This window comes from Macrotis lagotis, chromosome 2, assembly GCF_037893015.1.
Source record: "Macrotis lagotis isolate mMagLag1 chromosome 2, bilby.v1.9.chrom.fasta, whole genome shotgun sequence".
NCBI classification, from domain to species: domain Eukaryota; kingdom Metazoa; phylum Chordata; class Mammalia; order Peramelemorphia; family Peramelidae; genus Macrotis; species Macrotis lagotis.
In genome coordinates this window covers 183,485,771-183,508,980 of record NC_133659.1, presented here as the reverse complement: position 1 = coordinate 183,508,980, position 23,210 = coordinate 183,485,771, and the positions used below count along the sequence as shown (strand labels likewise).

The window sequence follows — 23,210 nt, the reverse complement described above, 5'->3', positions numbered from 1 at the left end:
TTTTTCAGAAGAGGAAATTGAGGTTCAGAAAAGGTAAATGGGATAGTTAGGTGGCACAATGGATAGAGCACTGGCTCTGGAGTCAGGAGGACCTGAGTTCAAATCTAGCCTCATACACTTATCACGATTAGCTGTGTAACCTTAGGTAACTCCATTGTCTGGAAAAACTAAAAGTGATAAAACTGAATGGATGCACCTTAAAGCTCTGTCAGAAAAAGTAACTTGTCTGAGGTAGTTAAATGTTCTCAGATTCAAAATCTAGTATTCTTTCACTATTCCCCTCCACGCCCCCCCATCATTCTCTTATCTGTTATAGACTTGGCAGATAAGATAGTTCTCTTTGATATCATTAATTCCTCTACCCCTGCCCTGGAATTTATAATGTCTCCTCTAGGAGCTTGACCTTTTGAAAATAGGCTAAGGAGGGGTTAATTTTTCCTTATCCACTGCCCACCCCATGCTTACTAAAATGCTCAAATGTATATTAATAAGTATGTATTAAATACTTATTGTGTATCAGGTATCAGATACCAAGCATTGGAGACACAAAAAAAGCCAGATCAAATCCTGCTCTCAAGGAGCTTACATTCTATCAGGGAAGGGAAGGAGAGATAACAGATAGATATAAGCAGGTACATATGCTTGTGGGAGGAAAGTAACTCTAGAGCAGAAGGCATTAAGAGCTGGGGGAATGGGGAAAAGCCCCCTCTAATATGTAGAGGTTTGAGGTGAGGCTCTGAAGGTAGTTAGAGTTTCTCAGAGGTGAAAGTGAAGAGGAAGAGCATCTCAATGATGGGGACAGAATCTTAAAAAAAAAACCCTTCATTTGAAGAAGCCCCTCAAGTAATCATCTTATAGTTATGTTCCCTTCCACATCTAAATTCTTAGAAAAATCTACTTAGCTTCTTGCCCTCATCTTTTCACCTCCCATTTCTCAATTTCTTTCAATCTGGCTTTCATCTCCATGATTAAATTGCAACAATTTCCCCTAAGGTCATTAATGATGTCTTTATTGTCCAATTCAATGGTCTTTTCTCAGTCCTTTTACTTAATTTTTAAATAGTAGCTGACAATGTTGACCACCTGCTCCTTCAAAGTTAATGTACCCAACCTGAGTTTCTCTTCCTACATATTTGATCTCTTTTTAGAGGATCAAAAGCCTTGTCTTGCTCTCTCTAGATGCATGTATTTCTGTCCTGGGCCTTTTCTTCTTCTGTCTTTATATTCCATCTTGTTGATCTAATCATTTCCCATAGACTCAATCATAACTTATATGAAGAGGATTTCCAAATCTATACATTTAACTTTCATTACTCCTCTAAACTCTAGTACTACATCATGGACTTCTGGAAATCCTCATTTTGCTCTCAATTTTAAAAGGCTGACTAGTCTAGTGTTTTTTATAAATAAACCGAATTTCAATATACTTTTGAATGTTACCACGGAAGTATTTCTATTTTTTTAAAAATAATCATGAGTACAGAATTAATTTTATCAAGTGCTTTTTGAGTGAAAAGATAGCTTTTGGGGAAGATTAACCTAACAGCAGGATAGATTAGTCAAGTGAATGAATTAGAAAGAAAAGACACTAATAGGAAGTTATCAAAATAAACTAGGTATGAAAACTCCAACCCAGAACTCCCTCCTTCCTCTGGGCTAATTTAGTTCTCAGTGTCTTTGTATGGGAATTTAATCATACACAATTTAATCATACCTTATATTCTGTTGTTGCTATTTTTTTGGATAAACCTTATTTTCCATACCAAATTTTAATCTTTATTTTATAACAAATCTATTTAATGACCAGTTTTGGGCAGTGGTATATTCAAACCTTTTAGATACTCTATAAAGACTAATTGAGGAGGTCTTTCCTCATAATTTATAATGGTTGTTTAAAAAAAAATCCAATAAAAAAACCCAACCCCACAACTAAAAATATATGTGTGAGGAAAGTACTTTATAAACACCAAAGTACTGTGTACATGTGAGTTATTAATCACATTAAATTTAAAAACTTAAAAAATTACTCTAAAACATTTAATGGAAGACATATTTATTATTCTGATATTTCATTTACAAGTTGTTTTTAACATTTGAAATTTATATTTTATACTTAACATTCATGTCCTATGGTAAGGCAAAGGAAATGAAAGTTTTCTACACTATTCTGCCATCTCCCCCTTCATTCAGACTCCTGTATATGTGTAATTCAGAGAGTTTATGAACCCTCTGGATTTGTGATCCTTAGACGTTTCACTGCTCCTTTACTGTTCATAATAATGGGATCTGAGGTATGGAGAGTTGTTCTTCATCCTACATTTCTACACCAGGAGTTTGTGAAAAATTTTGAATGAGAAAGGTAGGGGACTCAGACTAACTGGTTAGCTACAACTAATAATGGGAGCTCCTACTTTTGTATCTATCCAATAATATGATACTGCAGTACCAAGAGAATGGTATTAGTGGAAATGATAAGAATGGGACAAATCTGAGTAACACTGGGAAGGAAGAATTGACAGGACATGTTGACATGGACACTGCTATTGTTAACAATCCAAATCAGTTATATTAAGCAAATCAGCTACACAAATTTTTTAATATAGTCAGTTTTCATTATTCATTACAACTTCCCAAACCTCCATGTACCATAAAATTAAGCACCTATAAAATAATCTACTTATAGGTATCATTAACTTTTTTTGGTCAATTACTATGAAGGTTTTTCACCTGCTAATTTCACAATTCCAGCTATCCAGAAGACTTTGGTAGGTAGGTTGCAGTCTGTATTGGGAACTTCCACCCTCACATTTTCTGAGATATCACCCCAGCAGGTCCCCATGGGTGCCTGTCATGTAAAAAGTACCAAATTAGCACCTTATTATTAGCACTTAGCTTGGAATACAATCTTTATTTTTATTAACTGTCACAAAAATGGAAATATGCAAGAAATAACTAAGTAATTTTTTCTGAAAATTGAACCTCTTCTCTATTTTCCATAGAATTTTATTATTTATTTGATATTCCTATAAGTTATATAGTATTAGGGTTGAATTCAAGTTTAACAGAATTCAAAGAAGTTAAAATACACAAATGTCAGATTTCAGTATATTATCTTGGTAAAATACATAGAAAATAATATTTATAAAAGCAGAATTATAAAACCAATGTAGCTTTCATAAGACAGAGCTAATTTAAGATATTTGTTGCTATTGGTAATATACCTTTGAATGAATATATAATTTCAATTTAACAAAGAATAACAAGGAAAGTAATTCAAACTAGCAACCTGCCTTTTATGCATTAATGTCATTAAATTCAGTATTTAGGGCAATATACTTCAAGTTGGTAAGAGAAGGTAGATAAGAAAAGATGTGAAGAGTCAAGATATTTTTTCACCTCAGTATAAAATATTTCCACTTTTAAAGACTTATTCATAGAAGAAACTTTGTGAGAATGGGTAAAAGAGAAAGTGGCAGGAAATAAACAATTAAAGATAAAATGGCAGTTTTAGAGACCTATACTATAGTAAATTATTAGTTTAACCATTTGATATTATTTCTATCATGATTAATATAACAATTTACTGCAAGTCTCTATCAACAAAAGAAAAACTTTAAAACATCAGAAAATGGAAATCACCAAAAAATCTAAATGGCTTTGTCTACAGTAGGTGACTAACCTATATAGCAATATGATGACATTTTTCTAAAACCATTTACCATTACAGGCTACAAACAATGGTAATTATTATATATCCCCTCTATCACTTCAATCAGTCCCTATTAATTCAATAATTAAAGTTTATTTATAGTTTGTATACAGTGGTGTGTGAATTATTTGGGACAAGTGATATTTATATAGTTTCATCTTCTGATAGCAACAATCATATATGTGTGTCCACATCTAATGACACTAGGCTCATTCAGAACATCTGTCCATGACCAGTGGAGTTGATATGAAATATTTCCCAAGTATCTTGTGCCTCCTTTTCTTCATGTAATAGGGAGATAATACAGTGATATGGGAAAACAATAATTTAGATATGGTTTCATTCTGGGACAGCAAAAATCCTTTGTGTTTGGATATGTATGTCAGTATGCATGTGCATCCAATGACACTAGTCTGAGACTCAGAACAGACTGACCAAGATGAAACCAAATTAAACTAATTTTCCCCATTTTTTTTTATTAGTTTTCTGTTGGTTGAATGAAGGATCTCTTACTATTTACATGCGTTTCATTGCTTTCTTTGTTGTGCTTTTAGTTTCATGATTTTAAATTATGGTTATTACAATAAATGAAGATGCAAAAGTTTTAGCTCTTATAGAACACATTTCAAATGATTATTAGAGAAATTGCTGTGGCTATTGGTGTTGGGGGAAGTCAAGCATTTTAAGATAATTCAAGTCCAGTGGAAAAGAATAAAAAGAACCAAAACACAAAGGAAAACTGAAGTTGAAAATGATAAATCTTGCCAAGAATGCAGATTATCAATGCAAGAGAACCTAATTAATTCTCAGAAGACAAGTAAAGACCTTCAGAGGGGCCTAGAAACTGAAGGGGTTGTTCCTGATTCTTCTATGTGCAATGGAAAGAACAATGAGAAGACCAGTAGGGAAAACAAAGTTGCTAAAAGTTGCTATGAAACAAAAATGCTTGACATGAACAAGAAAAAAACAGTAGAAGACTGAAGACTGAAAAAAGGTAATATTTTTTCTATTGATTTGAAACTTTTCTCATTCAAAGCTACACCAAGTGTTGTTGGAAGTAGTTTATGTGATCCTATAAGATCTAGGACTCTCTATCAGACTATGTAAAACATCTGCCAATCTACTTCTAGTGGGTCTGAAAGGACTGCCCCCACTGAGGAAATGACAAACTCTGATAACTATATACTGAGAAGCACAGCCATCCCAAAGTGACAGAAATCCTCAAGTTGAGATGAAATACTACAGTATAACCTTTAACCATACTAAATACCATGAAAGACGGAGAAATATGTCCAAGAGATAGAAACATGCTTAAGTGGCCTGAGGACTCAACTTATTTAAACCCCATTGATAGGTAACCTATAGCCTATAATCAAGGCTAGATGTAGGAAAACAGACTATTTGCTACAAAGATATGTTTATTATTCCCTATGATGTATGGTTTCATGATGAAGAATTAGAGAATCATATCAAAATCTTATGAACTCAAGGTCATATCACGTAAAACAAGTGATTGCAGCAAAAAGAGGACATATTGCATGTTAAAATTTGTTTAAAGATGTAAAAACAGTTGCAAAGCATATATTATAAATCAATAAATGCAATTATTTTAATTTGTCCCATTTAATTTGCACACCACTGTAAGAGCTAACTAAATTAAGTGAGTTTTAGAAATACAGAAAACATTGAAAGTCTCTGTGAAGGTTAATGATAAGAACCATACTAAAATAATTTAAAACTTTGATGATAAAGAAAAGAATCAAGTAAGGTGAGGTAAATGTATCTATTTTGGGGCAAATCAACATAGGAAAATATAGGCAGAAGAATGAGTAACCAAAGGAATCGGAGATACAGGACACCTAACCAATTTGAACATCAGGCAGTAGACATTTATATAATCTTTCACTCTTTAGTAGACTCTCTTCTGACAGGCCAACAACTTGTATGTATGTAATACCATCTGTTCAAACCCTATCTTCTCAAGAGCCAAAGTATAAGAAAGAGCAATTTCAGATTTTAGGCAAAGAAAACATCAAGGAATACAGAACTAGTTTAAGGTCATAAACTAAAAGACAAAATCAATTATGGCTCCTCCTTCCCGGGGTAGCATGAAATATGCCTCAAAACATGGAGAATACAGAATATGTCAGCTATCATTGATTTTGGAGGGTAGATATGAACAGGTTCTCTAGTTGTGGGAAAATAAGTCAATCACCTTTTTTTTTTGCCTATTTATTAATTTATGCTAAATGCTGGAATCCTTATGTTCTGCTATCTTCCCCTACATCACTCTAGACTTTGAGGCTACCCCTATTGCCAGCAGGTATAATAAATTAGAAAATATAAAGGAAAATGTTTTATATAGATCTAAATTTATATAAAATACAGTCTCTATGATCTTATCAATATTAATCTACTTAAAGTAGATTAGGTGATAGTTAAATTTAAAAAACTAAGGGCACCCACATCTTTTTTTCTTAGGTGGATGGTACAGTAGGGGAAAGTGCATAAATCTTTGAATAGGATTTATATTTGTGTATATGAGGAGAAATGCACCAGCTGTATTTAACAGATAGGTTGTGGTTTAGGCTACTATACTGCTGGCATGTCCAAAACATGCGTGTACTATAGCTATGATTGTTTTATCTGTCAACTGAGAGGTTGATTAGAAAATTTTTTAAAATCAATTTTAATAATCTTTTAAATAAATAAAATGCCAATATTTTCATTTAAAAATGGTAATGATCTTCATTTTTCATGAGGATGTTACTTTTTGGTTCCTACAGTCTGGATTGGTATAGGAGAAAGTAGCAGAAAGTGACATTTGTTCTTGCCTGTAAGGTTGTGGTTCTGCTAGGCCCTCCTAAACCAATCCATATGACTGACTCTAAGAAAAAAAGAAAAATGGGAGAAAAAAAAGAGCACCACAATGTGGAATGTGCTCTATATATCAAAACAAACAGCTTATATATACATATATATGCACATATATGTAATATCAACATATACACATATATACATACATACATATATCTATATCTATATTTTATTTTTGTTAAAAATGAATATTCTTAAATGAGGAAGACTGAATGACCCAGGCCTTGATAGCCATCTTCATTCAAGTCATCGGTCTTCACTTGCTGGCAGGAGGGATAACTGAAGTCTGGATTGGCATAGTATGAACTAGCAGAACCGTAATTTACAGGTAACAACAAATTTACCTTCCAGACTCATGGCGAAGAGATCCACCTCAGGTGCCTCCCCAAACAAGGAAGATCTGGTTCACCACTTCCTGATCCAGGAACCACTCGTGTGGGTTAATCTGTGAGCGACTCTGTTTCCCTGCAAGGTAAGCTGCAATCAGGAAGGTCCTGTTGGACATGGCCCAAATCCAAATGCTAAGGGCCTCCCAACAACAACAAAAAAAATAATCCTTTTTCTTATCTGTAAGAAAATATTTTTGTGGAAAGTTCCCTTTCCCCAGACTTCTTTGTAAGTTCAGGAGTGTACTATAGCCAGGATTTCTAGAGATGTTTGGATCCTCAATTAAATGTATTAGATATATTGTACATAGGAATTGACCACACCCAAAAAGTCTACAAAGATTTGCTCTATATAGAGTGGTCAAAATAACACTGAAAATTGCATATAAATTCTTGGCATTGATGAATAAGATTTGAGGACAGTTGTTTAGCTTTGAAATCATATATCAATCTATCCCAACAGTGTTAAAGAGAAAATCTACACAAAAACTACCATGGCAGATACTTTCAAGATTCATTTTAAGAGATAATTATGTATTGGCATCTAGTGTAGGAACAGAAAGTATTGTTTTTCTATATAAAAAAAATTTCACAAGGGGGGGGAATAGTGATGATGATTAAAAAAATAAGAATATACATCTGAAACCACAGAAAGTGGAATGAGGAAACCATGATTTACAGGACAAATGAAATCCTTCTCTTTCTCTAAAAACTCACTCACCTTGCAATCTGACAATAGGTGTGTATTATGTGTGAAAAAGTTGTGGTAGAGAGGAAAAGAAATTGTCTGAGGTAGCAGCAAGATTAATAATTATAGAACACTATAACTAAGTTGCTAATAAACTGTCAAATAACCTTGGATAAACCATTTACTCATTCTGGGTCTCAGGTTCCTCAATGCTAAAACAAAATTTGATCGGTTGGCATCTAAGGTCCTTTCCAACTGTAAAATTTCATTAAAGTGTGATAGATGTGTATAAATTATGTATGATAGGTGCTTATATATGTTGATACACACACACACACACACAAATAAGCATAGGAAATTGACTACTGGTTTAAAAGGGAAAAATTCATTCCTTTTTATTTCAAAATATAAATGCTAATGAGGAATCTTGGAAATCACAGTAGCAAAGCTAAAAAATCATTTTAGAAAATGGAAGAGATCACATAAAAAGGAAATAGCAAAATATATGCATATGTATACATATGTTAATCTATATATGCAAAATACTGGTGATTTTCACAAGTGTAAATCAAACCTTTTCTTCCCAAAAGAGGTTTAGTTTATTCATTAACAGTAAGCTTTTTCCAACAGAAGACAGAACTATATTATGTCAAGAACCTTGGACCAGAAACTTGACAACTTGGTCTCAAAACCTGCCCAAGTGCCTTGCTAATAATAGAAGCTTTTCTAAGTCTTAGATTTCTCTTCTGTAGAATACCCAGTCTCAAGAGAGCTACTCTGATAGTGCTCCAACCTTTCTGTCTCTTCTACTTTTTTTGCTGATTTCTCACCGTCTTAATAAGTGCCATGGTAGGTGTCCACCAAAGTCCTTTCTTCAGCCTTCTCTTTGAATATTAGTCCCTCTGGTGATTTGATATATTTCTGTTGTTTCAGTTAATGCTTTTTTTTTTGTAGAGGATCCACTAATCTCTTATTTCCAAATGCCTGCTAGATTTCTATAGAGCTATATATATATTAGACACCTTGCACTTAAGATTTCTACAACAAAACTCATCACTTTCTTCTCAGAATTTGCCCTTTCTTTCATGATGGCACCATTATCTTTTCCAGTCACACAGACTCAAAACCTTAGAATCATCATTGATTCTTTCCTTGCTGCCTTTTAGCTGTCAAGTTCTCTGTCCTATGCCTTCTCTATCTGCCCCCACTCCTTTCCATTTCTATAGCCAAGTCCTCATTACTTCTCACCTAGACTATTCTATTAGCTCTTTCTATCCTCTCTACTCTGTCTTTTGTAAACACTACTCTTTGTCATCTTCCTTATGCATTGCTCTGATACTAATAATCCTCTGTTCTGAGACCTTTGTCTCCTAAACAAATTAAACTTTTCTATGTTATTTCAGACAACTCCATGATTTACTTCCAAACCTAGCCCCCCCCCCCACTTCATATTTTGTTGCTGTTATTTTAGTTGTGTCAGTTCTTTGTGATCCCATTTGAAGTTTTCTTGGCAAATATATTGGAGTGGTCTACCATTTCCTTCTCCAGTTAATTTTACAGATGAAGAAACTGAGGCAGTTAAGTAACTTGCTCAGTGTTACATAATAATAATAATAATAATAATAATAATAATAATAATAATAATAATAATAATAATATTTGTCCTTCACTTTCAAAGAAGACCATGACATCAGGAAGGTGATGCCACGACAAGCACATGAATTGCATTTGAGTGAGGGCGTCTTATACTAAGTGATCAGCCCCACTTTCCCCTCCAAAGCCATCTGGGTCCAATGGCCAGATATGAATCAGGTCAACTGGAAATGGTCCTGGATGCTAGGCAATCAGTTTTAAATAACTTGCCTAAGGTCATACAGCTAGTAAGGGTTAAGAACCTGAGGCTGGATTTGAATTCCTGTCCTTCTGACTCCAAGGCCAGTGCTCTATCCACTGCACCATCTAGCTCCCCCCCCCCCAAGAAAATTAATGCTACATAGCTAGGAAGTGTCTGAGGCCAGATTTAGACTCAGGAAGATTAACCTTTCAGAATCTAGGTCTGGCACACTTATCTAGGTGTCACTTAGCTGACCATTATCTAGCTAAATTGGGACTATCTCTACATTAGTACAATAATCTACTAATCTACCTTATCTCAACCTTATGCCTTTGCTTACAACAATTCTTATGTCTGAAACAGTTACCCTACCTTCATCACCCCCAATTTCTGATCCTTCAACTGCATTAAAGTGATTTTGCCTTCAAGTTTCTCAAGTATTTTCAAACTTCTCCTTTACACTTATATTTAGTTTTCATATATATCTTATCCCTGATTTGACTAAGTTCATAGGGACTGTCTTTTTCATAATTATATCACCAGCCTTTGTACACTGTTTAAGTGCATAAACACGATTAGCTGAATTTAATGACGTGAAAATATTTTATAAACTACAAAGGCCCATATTACTGTTATTGCAAAATAAAAGAAACCCTTATGTACATTTTTAAAAAAAATGTCTTTTCCTCTTAGTCTAACTGTAATCTGTCTAACTGTAATCTATCAGAAATGGTCTATTATTTTTAAATACTATGGAAAACATCATTCATTAGGAATCTATCATACATCTGAGAAGAAAGTGTCTGGATATGAAGTATTATTTTTGAATGCCCAAAAGCACTTTTGGATTCTTTTATATCACTTATTATATAATTATCTAATGGTGGTGGTGGTGGTGTATGTGTGTGTGTGTGTGTGTGTGTGTGTGTGTGTGTGTGTGTGTGTGTGAGATACCTTTCTAATGAGACAGTACCCTCCTCTGAAGGCAAGGACTATAATATTTTTATCTTCTTATCCCTCAATACTTGCAACTAATAAGCACTTAATTTCAAATGAACCTGAATATTAGGTAAGTCTGAAATGAACAAATAATCACCACTGCCTATCTGAAGATTTGGCATACATATTAGGTATCAAAAAAAAGACATATAAAAGGCCATTTTGGTTCAAAGTTTCTTAGATTATTTTCACAGAAGAGAAAGGAGAAGGAATAGCGCAACCAAAACATTTTTTTGGTCTCTTAAGCAATGGGATAACATCAATGAGGAAAAGAGACTTCAGTACATCTGGTGCCACTTACTTAAATGTTTACTAGAACATAAATCAGAAACATGTAAGCAAAAAAATCTGATTATATATGACTGCATTTCTCATGTATTTTGTGCTTTACCATTTTAACCAAGTCAACTATTTTCAAAAAAAATTTTATAGCATATAGATGCCTGGAATAGGGGCATGATAGCATCTTTTAAATAAAACAAGTCCTATCCTCAAATATTTTCTGAAAAAATATAGCTGAGATCAACCATCATTTTCTGTAATGCAGATATTCTGTGTGTGTGTGTGTGTGTGTGTGTGTGTGTGTATATATATATGTACATATATATATGTATATTTTTCTCTGTGTAAGATACCCTTGATTAAACTTAAATGATTTATAGAAGAACTCATGACTATCGAACACTTGCCACAGCACTGTTTTATGGGATTTTAATTTTAAGGGAACAACTAGTTTAAAGTATAATGGGATACTTGAAAAATATTGAGTTTCCTATTTGTTGAAGTCTTCAAGTAGAGTCTGGATGATGGTTAGTGATATTATAGAGAGGATTTTTGCTCAGATGGGTCGGACCAGATAGCCCTTAAGGTCACTTCCATCTCTTGAGATTCTATGACGCAATCCCTATATTTAGGTACCTAACTTTAAGCCATTTTGAGATGCAGGTTTTGTGCTCTGGAAAGCAAATTACAACCCAAAGGATAGTAAGATCATTATACTTCTAATTGCTAAAAAGGAAGATTATAAGGATCATCCCTCAAACTCCTAGATAAAAGACAAGATACATCAGACATTTTGAAGATAGCAGTCATAATATATACAGATTTACTAAAAAAAAAAATACATCTTCAGGTTGCTTGGGTTTAATAGTGAATAATATCACTGTCAAATAAAACTGCTCTTCTTGAATGGTAAGTGATAAATTACTTTATGGAATTTTAGTACTATCTAAACAAAGAAGATATATTTCAGTTAAACTCTTTTCATCAATGCTAATAGAAATGTAGATGGTATCAAGTATGTTTCAGGAAATTAAAGTGAAACAAGGAGTTTTTCTAAGAAAACATCACTAACTACTTTTTAATTAAATTAACATCAAATGTTCAAAAGAAAAAAAAAGAATGAATAGTGGAGGATTGAGGCAGAAGGAAGAACTGGGTTAAAAGAACAGATGGAAGACACTAGACCCTTACTCAGGTGGGAAAGGTCAGATTCCTCCAGTTGTAGTAGATCCTAGGAAGAGGTTTCTATTTGCTATAACCTCTGCTTCCTAAGAAGATGGGGTGCTCTATAGGGATCACTTCCTCAATAATCACCACTAGTCACCCTAAAAGACCTTATATTTTTACTTTCTATTTCTTCATTACAAATAAAAGGTTTAAAAATGCATATTCTGAATAAGTTAACTTACAACTTCATTCTCATAGAAGTAGAATCAGTCAATAAAGAAAGAGAAGAGTGAGGGCCATCAGGTCTTTCCTTGTGACAGGGGAAGTTAATGAAAACCTGAAGAGTGAGTCTAAGTGTTAAGATATTTTTATCCTTTTAACTCTAGCAACTCCATTTTATATAATAAAGGCTGTTTTTTGAAAAATGAATTCTGTTGTTTGAAAACAGGGAAAGTTCCAAAGTTCCTCTTCTCTACATTTCTTTAACCTGTTACATATCATCTTATTTGACTTCATGCAGTGGTGTATTTTCCTCACAAGAGTAGCATCGCATACTTCTAAAATAAACATTTCCCTGAGATCAAATATTTGATATTCCATTTAGGTCAGTTCAATTAGGTTATCTCTGCTTGGTATTCTAATTTTTGTCTCTACAGCCAAAGACCGGTGACTACAAATTCATAGCAGGGGAGAGTGATAAGCAAACTGTTGCTATTTACCTATTTTTAGTCAAAAATCTAAAATACTTTGTTTCTTAGAACTAGTAAAATTCTATTTAAACAAATTTGAAACTACATCAAAATGCTTTGTCAATTTAGAGGATGTAAAGTGAAATTCAAAGATTTGTTTAAAAGTGATATGCTTTTCCCTGTGAATGAGCATTAATTGTCAAGAGAATAAACAATGACTTTGGATTTCTAGGAGATGGATGGAACTGAAGGCTCTGTCCAAGACTATTGTACATATACAGATATCTGTGATTAAGCAAGTTTTAATGCTAACAGGATCAGCCTTAACAATCAAAAAGTCATAATTCAGGTAGGAGATAAACTAAAAGAAATATCGAGTATTTTTAAAAGAATATTCTTACAAATTAAGAATGTTCTTAAATCATAGTTGGAATTCTAAATTTAAAAAATGTCATATTATTTATCATCTTCATTATGTATTTACCAAGAATTAACTAGCACTGTGTTAAAATAGCATTAAACTATAGCTATAATTAATGAGAAAGTCTGGGAAGCTGCTATAAAGAGCTGGTTTTGGGGAATTAAATATTCTGCTGGCTTCCAAGAGACAGGGATGATGTGGCCTCCAAAATGGCCATTAACAAACTGCAAAACAGAAAACTTTTCAATTTAATTTTTACATATTTATAGAAAAGGATGACAGGGCAATTTCAATACTCTAATAGTCTATGAACTTAAAGAATCTTATTTAATGTTTTTATGTAAAATCTAACATTACAATATTATTAATAGAGCCAAATCTTCAGGACTCGTTGAATGAGAAGGGGAATTCTTTGCTTTCTCCATAATCGGGGTTCAAATATAGGAGTCCCCTCCATTAACAAATATGGCAAACATATGTATGGTGAAGACAAAAATTTCCATTATAATCTGCTAAAACAAAAGTTTGTTTTTGAAAAACAAACCAGTTAATTTCTCTATTTATGCTTCTTTAAGTGACAAAAGTACCAAATTTATACTCACATGCTTAAAACAGGTCACTGGAGCAGCTATAAAGCTATTGCTGTTGATGTAATTACCCCAGCTGAAGCCTTCCAAGGAGACTGCTGAGAAAAGAGGGAATTCAGGTTACAAAATAAAAACTTTAAATGCTCTCAGTTCCAGTAAAAGTTCATTGAAATGAAATATGAAGTGACATTAAAGTTGTTAGTTGTTAATTTAGACTGTGCAAGTTAACTACTCCACAAAGGTTACAAATATTCCTAAGAAAGCCAGTCAGTGCCACCCCACATGCGAGAGCAGTAATGACAGCTGCTCACGTCTCTGCACTGGAGCTTCCTGAGGGTGACAGGCACAGAAGAGCTGAACAGAAACATGCTCCAGAGGGCAAGGTGGCTCTCCTTGTTTTCTACTCTTGCCCCCAGTCTCAGGCAGCTAGGTGGCGCCATCATATGCAGAGTCAGGACCAGGAGCCAGGAAGGTGAGTTCAAATCCAGTCTCAGACACATACTAGCTGTGTGACCCTGGGCAAGTCACTTAACCTGTGTGCCCCAGTTTCCTTATCTGTGGAATGGGAATAATAATAGCACCTATGTCCCAGGGTTGTATGAGGATCAAGTGAGATAACAATTGTTATTACTTAGCACACTGCCCAGCACACAAAAACTATAAAATGCTAACTATTATTATTATTATTATTATTATTATTATTATTATTATTATTATTATTATTATTATTATTATCTCTAACCTTTTGTCCTCCTCCCCCAAGAATCTGCTCCAGGCTTTCTTCTACTCTGTAGCCCTCTAGGAGACTGGCATAAAAAGATAGTTAGGATTATAAAGAAAGCTTCTGGAATGATGATGTTGCTAGTTCAGTTAGGTTCCTCCCAAATCAGGTCTGGCCAGTCCTAGTTCAGTCTCCATCAAGTTCAACCCCTGGCTATTACCACATTACCTGACTTCGTCTTGGCCTGGCTCTGTAGGGTGGCTTGGTACTGAGCGTAAGCTGCTAGCTTTGCCACCAAAGGTTGCTTCTGAAGGACTTTTGCTTTCTTAGTGGGAGGTTTACCCTGAAACAAAAAGAGTTAAGTAAACAGAGTGACCTTTATTATTCCCCAATTAAGTCCCTGAAAAAAAAGATTACTACCTAGGTTGCTATTTAAACCTTGATGCTTTAGAAAACTATAAACTAGGGAAGCACAAGGAAATTTCAAGATGGGAAACTGGTAGGATGCAAAAAAATACACAATGTCAGACTGCCACAGGAATATATAGGTTAAAATATTTATTCATTAACTGTTTCATACACACACACACTCACACACAATTAAAACATCAATTTGTGGCAAAGCCTCATGTCCTTCCCATAGAAGACACAGCCATTCTTGCAGCTGTCACCCTTATTTGACAGAAGTTGGAAGGCAAGAACTGTAATGCCTCTTGTCTAAGGATGAAGGAACAAAGACAATTCAAGTCATGTGTAAAACGCAGAACAGGACAAATTGCTAGTCACTGAGAAGTAGACTAATTTCTTTGGGCAGTTGCAACAACTAATGAATATCTATGTGATGTATTTCCTGAAATTTGGGAGTTGAAATAATACTCAATTCCTCTGAAGAAAGAAGGCAAAAGTAACAATTAAGTGGAGTAAAGAAAATGTTGTTATGTAAATAACCAAGCAAGGACTGTGAATTCAAATGACACAGTCAAAAAAGTACTTTTAAAGTACTTTTTTTCTGTATTTGAGGTTAATTTTCTTCTAAAACTTGGAAGAATCCAGTAATGCAGTTCAATCTGACAAATGCAAGCACTGCTGAAAAGCAAAGATAATGGCAAAGTAAAACTAGCAGATAATCATGAAAAATTGCTTCCCTCCCCCCAAATCTGCAAAAACTTTTTTCTTTTATACTAAAAATAAGCACTTTCAAGTGCTATATGAGAAAAATTATCTAGTAATTTTCAATTAGATTCATTTGAAAGATATTCCTGAGGGTGACAGGCACAGAAGAGCTGAACAGTGAAGACAAAAATTTCCATTGAAAGACAGATATAACTTATTTCACTCACACAAATAATAAAAACATCATTTTAAGGCAGAGAAGGGATATTCCTTAGGAAGTCCTCATAATTTTTAACAAAATCACTTGATTAAGAAATAGGACATAAAATGAAAACAATTAATTGGCAGGAGAACATCCTTGGTGAATCATCATCAAATGAGCAAAAAAAAAAAAGCTATAAAAATGAAAGATTCTTAAGAATAAAAAAGTTTCTGTACCGTTACCTGAAGTCTTGCCAAAATGCTTGCCTTCTTGGAATTTGAGGAGTAACTTCTTGAACATGAAACACTGCAGAAACGCTTTGTTTTAGAATAAAAAGCATCTCGTACTCCAACCATTCCGCACATCTCACACGTGGCTAATTAAAAAAAAAGTTATCAGAAATACTCACAAAAAATTCAGTTTTTAACCCACAAAATTTAATCAGACTTATAAAGAACCAAAAGATAATGATCTCTTCACACTATTTTTTTTATCTTCCTACAAATTCCTTCTAGTGGGGATAAAAGCATTTGAAACAGATTTCAAGATGTTCAGAGAAGATAGGTTTGATTTCATGGCCAGAACTCTGGGTTGATTTTAGAAGCCCTGGTGAACAAAGACCTTGGGTTGCTGCATCTGTGAGCACTGGCATCCCACCAGGGTCAAGGTCCTAGTACAACTAAGACACATAATTGTGGGTGTGGTATGAGGATAAAAGTTCTGATTTCCAGGTGTTCAAAGTGGCAGCAAAATCCTGGTGATGACTGGGATGTTCTAATTGTTATTCTTCTTTTTGGTCACCTTTGCCAATCTGATGGTCATTTAGCTATTGACAATTTGGATAACATGTTTTGAGAACTACCTGTTCAAATCCTATGAATGAATGATTCTTATACATTTTTTTTTTAGGCTTTTTGCATGGCAATGGAGTTAAGTGGCTTGCCCAAGGCCACACGGCTAGGTAATTATGAAGTGTCTGAGGCTGGATTTGAACTCAGGTACTCTTGACTCCAGGGCCGGTGCTCTATCCACTGCGCCACCTAGCCGCCCGCTTCTTATACATTTGTATCAGTTCTCTATATCGTGAATATTAGACTTTTATCAGACACTTAATACAAATGTTTCTTCTCAGTTTATTATTTTCTCTTCTAATTTTTAGCTGAGACAGTTTTATTTATGCAAAATGTTTTGAATTTTAGTAATAAAAATTGTCATTTTTATATTGTCATTCCCTACAATCTCCATGGTATAAATACTCAACTCCTATCTATGGTTTTAAAAGTTATCTCCTGTTTAAAATTTTTTTTTCTAAATTTAAGGCAATGGGGTTAAGTGACTTGCCCAAGGTCACACAGCTAGCCTAGTGTTTGTTAGATTTGAACTCAAGTCCTCCTGATTCCTGGGTTCTATCCACTGCACCACCTATAGAAATAAGTTATTTATCTGTACCAATTTTCTATTTGAAAAACTTTTGTCAGGTGGTAAGTCCTTACCCCAGGAACTGGGGGTCTTTGGGTTTATTGAATACATGCTATTATATTTGTTTGCTAATCAGTTCAAGTGATAGACTTTGCTGTTTTTTATCCAGTACTAAAGAGTTTTAATTACCACTTTGTAGTAGTTTGAGATATGGTATTATTAGACCTCACATTTTTGCTCTCATTATTTCTCTTGAGATTTTTGACCTTTTGCTTCACTGTGCTTAATGAATTCCCCACTTCCTCCTCCACTCCCTTCAGTTCTATAAAGTAATCTGTTGGCAGTTTGATTAGTATGGCACTGATTAAGTATATTAACATAATACTACCATTTAAAAAATTATATTGGTATGATCCAATTATTTTGGATAGCCTGTTTCCGAAAAGTCTTTTGTATTTATATCCATATAGTTCCTATGTCTGCTTTAATAGGTGGATATTGAAATATTTTTGAATTTCTTTTTATTTTACTTCTTTTGGGCTAATAATATACAGAAAAGTTGATTTGTATATGTTTACTATATATATATCTTGATATTTTGCTGACATTAGTTTTAATTAATTTTGAGTTTAAATGCTAGGATTCTAAATAGACCAGTACTAAGCAAAAAGTGCTAATTTTGTTTCTTCTTTGCCTATGATTATTCCATCAATTTCTTTTAGGATTTTTGCTAATTTTTAAAGTCTTTCTGTAGATATTTATCAGGGATTCTGGTTGACAGTCTTCCTTCCGTTTTGCCTATAAGGTATTAAGACCATATTTGTATCATGGAAGGAATTTGATAAGTTCTTTTTCTATTTTTTGAAATAGTTTATTACAATTATTATAATAAAAAATGTTGCATTATAATTACTTAGTGTTTGAATGTTTGCTAGTATTCACTTGTACATATAGATGGTCTATAAGTTTTTATCTTTGGTAGATGATTTATGGCTTGCTTAATATATTTTTCTGAGATTTAGTTCTTTATATTCTCCATATCTTGTTTGGCTAATTGTTTATTTTAGATTTTAAAAATATTCTTTCATTTATCAATTTTGCAGAGCATGTAAGTGGGCAAAATAGTTTCTGACTTTTATATCTTCTCTGCATATTGGGAATTTTTTTCATTTTTGATACTGGATATTTGATTTTTTCTTTTTTAATATAACAAAATAATGGCTTAAATATTTTATTGTTTTTCAAAAAATAGTCCATAGTTATTTCTCAAGTGAACTTCCAAAAAATTTTAATTTTGTTAACCTCTTCTTTAATTTCTCAGATTTTATATGTTGGTATTTTGTCATTATTTTAGAATTTGTTGCTTTTCCATTTTTCTTAACTAAGAAATGTTCCACTGTTTCATTTAATTCTCTATTGATTCTCTCTTTTATTGATAAAAGTATTCAAGATGAAAAATTTCCCCTCAGGATTACATTGCCAGTATTTTTAAAATTGTGGCACACTGAGGTCTTCTAATTTGCTGCCATCAAAAGGTAGTGGCTGGTAGTCAGATGATAGGCATCTGAACAGTGCTGGGTGCAATAAGTAGGAGTCAAAAAACTATTTAACTTGCACTCCAATTTATGTGCATGCCACTCAATTCCAGGCAATACATTCTGAGGGTCACTGGAAATGAATAGGGTAGGTCAGGAGTTATATATGGGGCCAAAGTTTGCAGGTATATTATCTAACAGGCCTTTAGCATGCTAGTCTGGTAAGTCAGGGTACTTTGCTGGAACAGTTATCATTTATCTTGCTAATTTTAGGAGCAATTCAGGGTTGGACTGAAAATCCCTCTTGTCACATAAATGCAAAGTTCATCAGGTAGGCTTCTGGAAATAAGGAACAAAATTTCAAGCACAGGGGAATAGGTTTATAGCTTAGGCTATTACATTACATTACAGAGTTTTATTTTCCTTTTTCCTCCATGGGTCTTAGAAGAACAGGTGGGTCATATAACGATCTAGCTACTCACAGCATAAGCAAAACCCTCTTGATAGCAGGCTGGTACATTCTGTTGGCATATGAGTTAAGTTCTACTTACCTGTACACATTTCTCTGGGTCCAGAATGAAGGAAGGCTCTTTGATATTTGGTTATAAAGAAGGAAGTAGCTAGAGTCTTCTGAGGTAGGTCTGGAATTGGGTCTCACTGCAAAGTCACTGAATACTGAGGGCTGGCAAGGGCAAGGCCACCTATCTAGACTTGTCCTGAATGATTTTAGCAGAGACCTTCTGTAAAGGGTCCATGAGGTTCAACAAATCCAAGGGAGCTCAGTCAGTCAAAAAATATCCAATATGTATCAGGCATTGTGCCCAGTGGGGGGTGATGCAAAGAAAGGCAAGCAGTGCCCCTACTTTCAAGAAGCTCCCATGATACTGGAGAGACAACAATTAAATGACTTGGTTACCTACAAGATATACAGAGCACAGATGGAGGAGTAACCTCAGAGAAGGCAAGAACAATGGGGTAGACTGGGAACAGACTTTTGTAGATGTTGGAGTGGAGCTGAGTCCTGAAAGAAGCCTGGGAAACTAAGAGGCTGATGTGATTAGGAAAATATTCTAGCCATGGGGCAGTCAATATAAAGACACAGAGTTGGGAGATAGACTGTCATCTGCAAGGTAGAGCAGGCAGGCCAATGTCATTGGATTCAAGATTATGTGGAATTGAATGAAGTTTTCTATGGAAGAGGGCAGGTTGTAAAGAGCTTTAAGAGCGAAGCCAAACAATTCATATTTCACTGAGAAATGTCAAGGTAAAAAATGTAAAATTTGGCAATAGACTGAACAAGAGGATTGGTGATGATGAGTCAAAGATGATAGCTAGGATCAAACCTGGGTGATCAAGAGGATGGCAGTGCCCTTTGAGAGTAATAAGACAAGGGGAGGATTTTGGGGGAAAGATAACGAAATCTGTTTTAGACAATTTGAGTTTGAGATGTCTATGGGACATCTATAGCCAGATATCCAAAAGATAGTTGGTAATATGGCACAATAGTTCATCTGCTTGTAATTGATGAGATTATCTAGTAAAACAATACAGAGAGAGAAAGGGGTTCAGGAGAGAGCCTTAGGACTCATCCATGTGGGCAGGGCAGGGATGAGAAACCAGCTAAAGAGTTTGAGAAAAGGGGCTCAGACAGATAGGGGAAGAATCAGTAGAAAGCAGTACTATGAAAACCCAGAGAAGAATGAGTAATTAGGAGGCAAATAATATCAACAGTGTTAAATGCTACAAAGAGGTCAAGAAGGCTAAGGATTGAGAAAAGGCCATTACCTCTGGCTATCAAAGATCATTGGTAACTTTGTTGTTTTTTTTCTTAGATTTTGCAAGGCAATGGGATTAAGTGGCTTGCCCAAGGCCACACCACTAGGTAATTATTAAGTATCTGAGGTCGGATTTGAACCCAGGTACTCCTGACTCCAAGGCCGGTGCTCTATCCACTGTGCCACCTAGCCACCCCTCATTGGTAACTTTGGAGAGTGCAGTTTTAAGTTGAAAGAGAGTAAGGGAGGAAAGGAGGGCACTTAAAATATAGCTTTCTCAAGAAGTTTAGCCATTAAGTAAATCTGAGATCTGGAATGATACACAGTAGAGTATCAGTTTTCTCAGTCACCTTAATGAAGGATTTTTAAGGATGGGAGAGACATGTCATTTTTGTAGGCAGCAGGGAAAGCCTAAAGATAATAGAGTAGAAAATAGAATCTGCTCCTAGAACATGGGAAGGATGAAGTGAAGCTCTTGACTTAGGACTTGAAAAGGTTAGAGCACTCCTTTACCAAATTCCTCTCTTCTGGGGATGCTGAAATTGTCACCTATCTTATGTTCTGGTGGATCCTTGAACATCTGAAGTTCAGTCAGAAATCCTTACGAAGGTTCTTTGAGGGCTCACTAAAGCTGAATATGACTGAAAAGTTGTAAAAAATCTTTTTGTCGGCTTTTTGCAAAGTCTTAGATGTTTCTAAGTGTAGCCTAGCTTGAACTATGAAATCTGCAATTCCTTTATAAATGCCTGAAAATTTCTTAGTGGATTGAGGAGCCCATGTAGTTGTTAACAAAATTAGCTGTTCTTTTATGTGAAGCTTCCATCTGCCCAAAGAAGGCATTCACTTCAAATGCTCTTTCTTTGTGAGTTGTCACCTTGACTTGCAGTGTTGGGACAGAAAGAGTCAGTCCCTCCATTTCACTCCTACTCTTTTTTTTTTTAAATTTTTATTTTTATTTAAGGCAATGGGATTAAGTGACTTGCTCAAGGTCACATAGCTAGACAATTATTAAGTGTCAGACTTGAGATATGAACTCCTGACTCCAGGGAGGGCACTCTAACCTCTGCCCCACCCAGCTGCCCCCATTAGAAAATTTTTAAAGAGGTTTAAGAGAAATAAAAGGAATTCCATTTTTAAAAAGGCAAACAATAAAATTGAATAATAAAAATATGATAGCACAAATTTTATCACTTACCCATGCCAGATTTACCATCTGGGTATGTGTAAACCTGTCCATTATTCTTAATAATTGGGAGACTAGAGGGTAAGGGAGCAACTTCTTCTTCACTTTCATCAGAGCTGGAGCTGCTACTGGTGTCCTCACTGCAGCTATCATAACCGTCAAACATCCCGAATGAATCTCGCCGCTTCCTTTCAGAATGTGTAGAATGTTCAGTCTTAAAACAGAAACAAAACATCACTGCATTATAATTAATAAGAAATTAAACAGATCAAACTAAGTATTCTTGAGACTAAAATGGAGATCTTGGTAAAAGTAAATTTTAATTTTCAGTATTAGAAATGTAAAATTTTTTGTTCCTAAGTAGAACCCAGTCTTATCAGGTAGGAATTCTTAAGATATGAATCCAGTGCCACTATTTAGGCCCTAAAAAACAATAATAGTGATCATTCTATGAAATTTCTAAGGGTTTATTGGATAGATGAACAGTAAGGACACCATGATTATCCATGTTCAAATTTGGGATGTTCACCATTTCAAGTAAGCATTAACCTGAATTCAGACTCTTTGGTTTCATGGTTTACAATTATCTTTAATGCAAATAATGGCTAAAACTGCCCCTAGGGAAAAACTGTTCAAAAAAAAACTTAGCCTATACTATATAATAATAGATTAATATTGCAGATTCTTCTTCTATTGCACTTGATTCCTCAAACAATTTTAAAAAAATCACCCTAAACCATGAGCTATTATATTTTTATATGTCATAACCCATGTCTTTTCTTAGATTACCTTTTTGGGGGGGTTGGTCAGTTTTCTATAAGATAAAAATAATAGATGATTATGTCAACTATGCAGACAGGAAGTAGAGAAATGTTTGCTTAATCTTCTTAAAAACAACAAAACACGGCTGCTACTTCCCAGTGATCAACATTCCCTCTTTAACAAAAAAGTTCTGTTAAGAAAAACAAAACACACTGGCCATATGTGACGGAATATGCTTCATTATGAACCCTCTGCCAAGAAGCAGGAGAAATTCTTCAGTCTTGTGACCCTCTACTTCCATTTGGAGATGTTTACCAATTCCCCTTTAATCATGTTCAAAGATTCTACTAGGAATAAAAGTCAAGCCCCCGGTTTATGGTATGTAAATTCCACTTCTTTTCCTCTACATGAAAAAAAGGATGTTTGCCTTTAACACTGTGGACCTTTTCTACTCTCCATAATCATATTTGCCTGTTGTTCCAGTTTCCAAGTTTGATGGCCTGAATCACCACTGTAGCTAAAGGTTTTCTCTAACTACTTAACCTGGATGTCAATTTCCTATTAGTCTTTTCTGCTCCTTACTTTCCTGTTCAAAGATCATTCTTTCAATGACAGAGAAAAGAGAAGCAAAACCAAGGGTTAAGTAATTCTATTATCATTGTTGCCTCATCATCATCCATCCTCCCTTGCAATGGTCACATCCCTTTTTTGTGCCTCTTCTTTTTTCTAAAGATCTAACAAAATTCTTAACTAACCCCCAAACAACCATTCTATTCATTGTCCTCAGTCTTTTCCTATCAGTCTCAACCTATTTTGAGATTTACAGCTATTCTGAGATTGTACTTGGAAAACTAAGCTGAT

At 34.5% G+C, this 23,210-nt stretch overlaps 1 protein-coding gene across 13 annotated transcripts in view; it reads right to left on the bottom strand.

Moving 5' to 3' along the window:
* Window positions 1-23,210, bottom strand: part of MBTD1 (mbt domain containing 1) — a 79,539-nt gene that overhangs the window by 38,594 nt on the left and 17,735 nt on the right. For 9 of the 13 annotated variants that reach the window (XR_012475849.1, XR_012475850.1, XR_012475851.1 and 6 more), the window contains 5 exons: window positions 21,600-21,801; window positions 15,912-16,051; window positions 14,589-14,703; window positions 13,655-13,737; window positions 2,728-2,845 (listed from right to left, as the gene is read on the bottom strand). Coding sequence is in view for 10 of the 13 variants with exons in the window: in XM_074223691.1 (XP_074079792.1) it covers window positions 2,728-2,845; window positions 13,655-13,737; window positions 14,589-14,703; window positions 15,912-16,051; window positions 21,600-21,801 (658 nt within the window). In the remaining 3 variants the exon portion in view is untranslated. Of the gene's footprint in view, window positions 1-2,727; window positions 2,846-6,930; window positions 7,021-13,654; window positions 13,738-14,588; window positions 14,704-15,911; window positions 16,052-21,599; window positions 21,802-23,210 lie in introns of those variants that run through there. The other 4 variants (XM_074223693.1, XM_074223699.1, XM_074223692.1 and 1 more) reach the window with 3 other exon arrangements.